We start from the raw sequence: 3,928 nt of genomic DNA on the forward strand, positions 1-3,928 counted from the left end.
CCTCTCCCTTACGCATAGCCTTTGCAAAAGCAACCATGTTGCTTGTTAGACTAACTTTGAAACCTCACTTTATCTTATGCAACCAATGGCTGAAGGAAGGTCAGCCTTGCATGTAATGTTATTGGACCAAAAACATCTCACCTTGTCTCATTTGTACGCCCCATGTGAGGAGAGTCTTCAGTAAATTTTCTGATGGCTTAGCACCATTTAAAACAACACTTAAACCCCATTCCCTCATCCTCCAAAACGCTAAACAAAGAACAAAGTGTCCCAATCCCTCAACCTACCAAAACCGTGACCTTATGCCTTCAAGAGAAGAAGTGTAGCTATCATCTAGTTCTCCTTTCCTTTTCTTGTTGAAACCGTAAGCCCTTGAAGGAGGAGCAATGATAGAACTCATCCTATTCCTTTCCTCTTCTGGTTGAAAGCTCCTAAGTAAGGGGTTAACTTTTCCTCTCATTTCCTTCGTCTCACAAGACTCTCATGAGACTATTCTTTGTTGCATGCGTGGACCTTATTTTGGTGAAGCCTATCCTTCCTTTGAGCGTTGCTAGGTGGACGCTGGAGCAGTAGGAAGTGGAAGCTCCTTCTATTTTCTTTTACAAGTCGAACCCTTGGTGGTGAACAAGAAACCGTAAGTGATCTTCTATTCTTTTGGGTAGCTTTGTCTTCGGTTTTAGAGCATCAATGGAAGGCTGGTTATTTTTATGTTTAGTTCACCTTGTTGTACCTTGAACTTAACTCAAAAAGCTCTAGATATAAACCTAAGAATGATCATACAAATTAATAAGTGGTACTGTTTACATGTTATATATATATATATATATGTACCTAGACTTTTTATGAAGCTAAGTATGTGGACAACACCTTATCCCCTCTTACATCGCATCAAGTAGGGTTAGTAAGTCTTAAAATAATTTATATTCTTGAGAAAAGGTTGCTGTATACTTTTGTTCTGCTCACTGTTTTGCGATGAAATGAATTAGACCACAAGTATATTTATTTTGTGAGAAGATGTTGCCGTACAAGGATCTTTTGCTCACTGTTTTATTATAAAGTTGTCACTATTTTGCTGAAGAAATGCACACTGTTTTGCTTAAAATCCCTCACTGTTTCGCTGTAAAAATTCTGGACAGCATGTTTCTTTTATTTTTCTTGAAAACGTTGCTGAAGAATGGTTTTTATGCTCACTGTTTGCTGGAAAATTTGGTAGCACAACTCACTGTTTTCAGCGCACTGTATGGAGTATAGGTGTGTGAAAAACACTCACTACTTTATTAGAAAAATGTCCACTATTTTATTAGAAAGAGGTCCACTGTTTTATTAGAAAACGTTCACTGTTTTATTGGAAAAATGGTTTCTTTTGCTCACTGTTTTACATAAAAAAACGTTCACCGTTTTTACTGAAACACGCTACTGTATTTTATGCAATTAAAGTTAGAAATCTTCTGTAAGAGAAACATGAAAACCGGTTCTGCCTTAGAGGAATTATTAAAAGAATTCCCTACTGTTTAAAATGAACAAAGGTTAATTTAGAGTTAAAAATAATTTTTAGAAAAAGAACCTTAGGGCCGAATGCTATAGGAATTTTTAAGCTTGGGAATTTGATGAATAAATTGAATGTACACTGATTGATTATACTGTAAATTAGTACGAAAAATCCTTGAGAAGTTGGACTATATCACTGTTTGTTGGTAACTTAAATTTCGACGTACGAGGTATGTGTAGGCGGTATTACCTAATGTGACTATTGACTAGTCTATGGAATTGTGATGTGTTGCTCACATTTGTTCTATGTATGTTATGATGATGATGAGCCAATGGTAAGAATATGAAAGGATGATATGATATATGCATGCATTTTACATCATAATACATTTTTCTGTTGGGTACGATTGCATAACATGGCATGTATACTTGATTCATGACATCTTGAATATATATATATATATATATATATATATATATATATATTTGTATTGAGGACATGTGGCTGAACATGCATCATATAGGCATGCCTGGTACCAGGAGAGGGGACACTTGGCTTCAGTCCGCATAGGTTCCGCAGTGGGATTCACCTTCATGGGAGCCATTAGGAATACCCACTGTGATGCTACGCGACGACGGTGCTATGAGCGTAAAGGAAAAAGGGCGTTATATACGCGTTATGATATATAATGAAAAGGATTAAATGTTTGAAGTGACTATTTATGATTTTGTGCCTAATTAATATTGTTGCATTATGGTTTTGTTGCCACACTACTGGGATTTTCTCTCACCCCTTTGGGGCTGCTATTTTTACAAAATGGCAGGAGGACGTAAAAGCTTTTGAGGACTTGGATATTTGTTGTTGGCTTCTACTATTTGGGCATGCTGCTATTGATGTGATATTTTATGGATGACTGTATGAAATTGAGAAGCTTGTATTATTGTGAACTATGATTTTATTATTGCTTTACGATTTTATGACCAGCAAGTATTTTGGAAACAGATGTTGAAACGTTTGCGAAAAGGATTTTGACATGTTATCTAAATGCTGAGTTTTGAAAAGTCTTTGCGAGCACTTTGTAAGTTGTCGTACTGGGGCTACGGACCTCCGATTTTCTTATAATTTATATGCACGCGTAGCCCCAAGTCTCTAATTTCATTATATATAAACCTTGCAAAGAAATTCTGAAAAATCGATTTATTATGAATTTTACCAGCCAGGACATTTGGGATATTTCCACTATTTTCTCTCTTATTTTACGAGTTATGTTTCGAGGGGCAAACGAACTCCAAATCACTATTATTTTATATGAACGTGAAGCCCCAGATGTCTAGTTTCCAGATTAGAAAGAATATATTTTTGGATCGTTGAACTGGATTTTTGTACGAATTTTTAAAGACAGCAAGGTCTATCAGGAAATTTATATTTTTAACGAGTTTAAGAAATTTTGTGTACTCTGATTTTTGTAATTAACCAGATCCCCTCTTTAGTCTTAATTGGAAATGTAAAAGCGATTTTTTTCAGTCTCTAAAATACTATTAAAGAACTCTAATTCCGCTTAGCAAACAACTCTCTTGGAGGCCTACAAGAGAGGGTGTTACATTAAGGGATACCATCACACAGATGCAGAAAAATGCGGGGGAGATGTTCCAAAATATTCTGAATGAAATAAGACGCAACTCTCAAAACACAACCCATAATAACACCGCGAGCGGCTCAGGAACCGGAGGAGCCGGTGGTGGTGGTCCCCAACCGCCCCCGAACAATGGAGCGGCCGGCCAGAATAACCAAGATCTACTGCTTACATTTAGGAAACACAAACCACCCTCATTTCAAGGAGGACATGATCTGATCGTGGCTGTACAGTGGTTACAGGCCATGGACAAAATATTCAGAGTGGTCCAATGCACCGATGATCAAAAAGTGCTATTCTCGGTGTACATGTTGGAAGGAGACGCCCATCATTGGTGGGCTAATGCGTCTCAACCTTTGGAGATGCAAAATGCGGCAATTACTTGGGCTGTATTTGAAGAAATATTCTTGGAGAAGTATTTCCCGATGTCAATCTGGGACAGCAAGCAAGGTGAATTCGACCGACTCGTACAAGGGAACATGATGGTGGACCAATATCACGCTAAATTCAACGAACTACTCTGATTGGAAACTTACCGAGGAACAATGCCCATGCCGGATTTTCTGATAGCAAAATTTCAAAGGGGCCTGTCCGCTAGGATTGCGGAATTGGTAGTTGGCAACGACACCTGTGACATGGCCACCCTGGTGAACCGATGTAGAAAGGTAGAAGCGGTCGGGTTGCAAACTAGGAAGCCCGCAGAGACCAGCGGATCCGGACACAAAGTTCCGATGACTAGGAGCGGACCATGGAGAGGGAAGAGCGGAGGCAGACCATGGCAGCCTAGGCGTGATGACCATAAGTTT

The 3,928-nt window shown here is 38.6% G+C and overlaps 1 protein-coding gene across 1 annotated transcript; it reads left to right on the top strand.

Moving 5' to 3' along the window:
* The first annotated feature begins 3,112 nt into the window (after positions 1-3,112).
* On the top strand, positions 3,113-3,646 carry LOC133314012 (uncharacterized). Its single transcript, XM_061515440.1, has one exon. The coding sequence runs from the start codon at positions 3,113-3,115 to the stop codon at positions 3,644-3,646; it is 534 nt and encodes a 177-aa protein (XP_061371424.1).
* Positions 3,647-3,928: the final 282 nt, after the last annotated feature.

This window comes from Gastrolobium bilobum, unplaced genomic scaffold, assembly GCF_033153095.1.
Source record: "Gastrolobium bilobum isolate Gb01-03AN ecotype WA unplaced genomic scaffold, APGP_CSIRO_Gbil_v1 utg150489, whole genome shotgun sequence".
Classification (NCBI taxonomy): Eukaryota; Viridiplantae; Streptophyta; class Magnoliopsida; order Fabales; family Fabaceae; genus Gastrolobium; species Gastrolobium bilobum.

Excerpts from the sequence above, each read along its gene's own strand:
- LOC133314012 (XM_061515440.1), top strand. The coding sequence starts at position 3,113 with ATGCAGAAAAATGCGGGGGAGATGTTCCAAAATATTCTGAATGAAATA.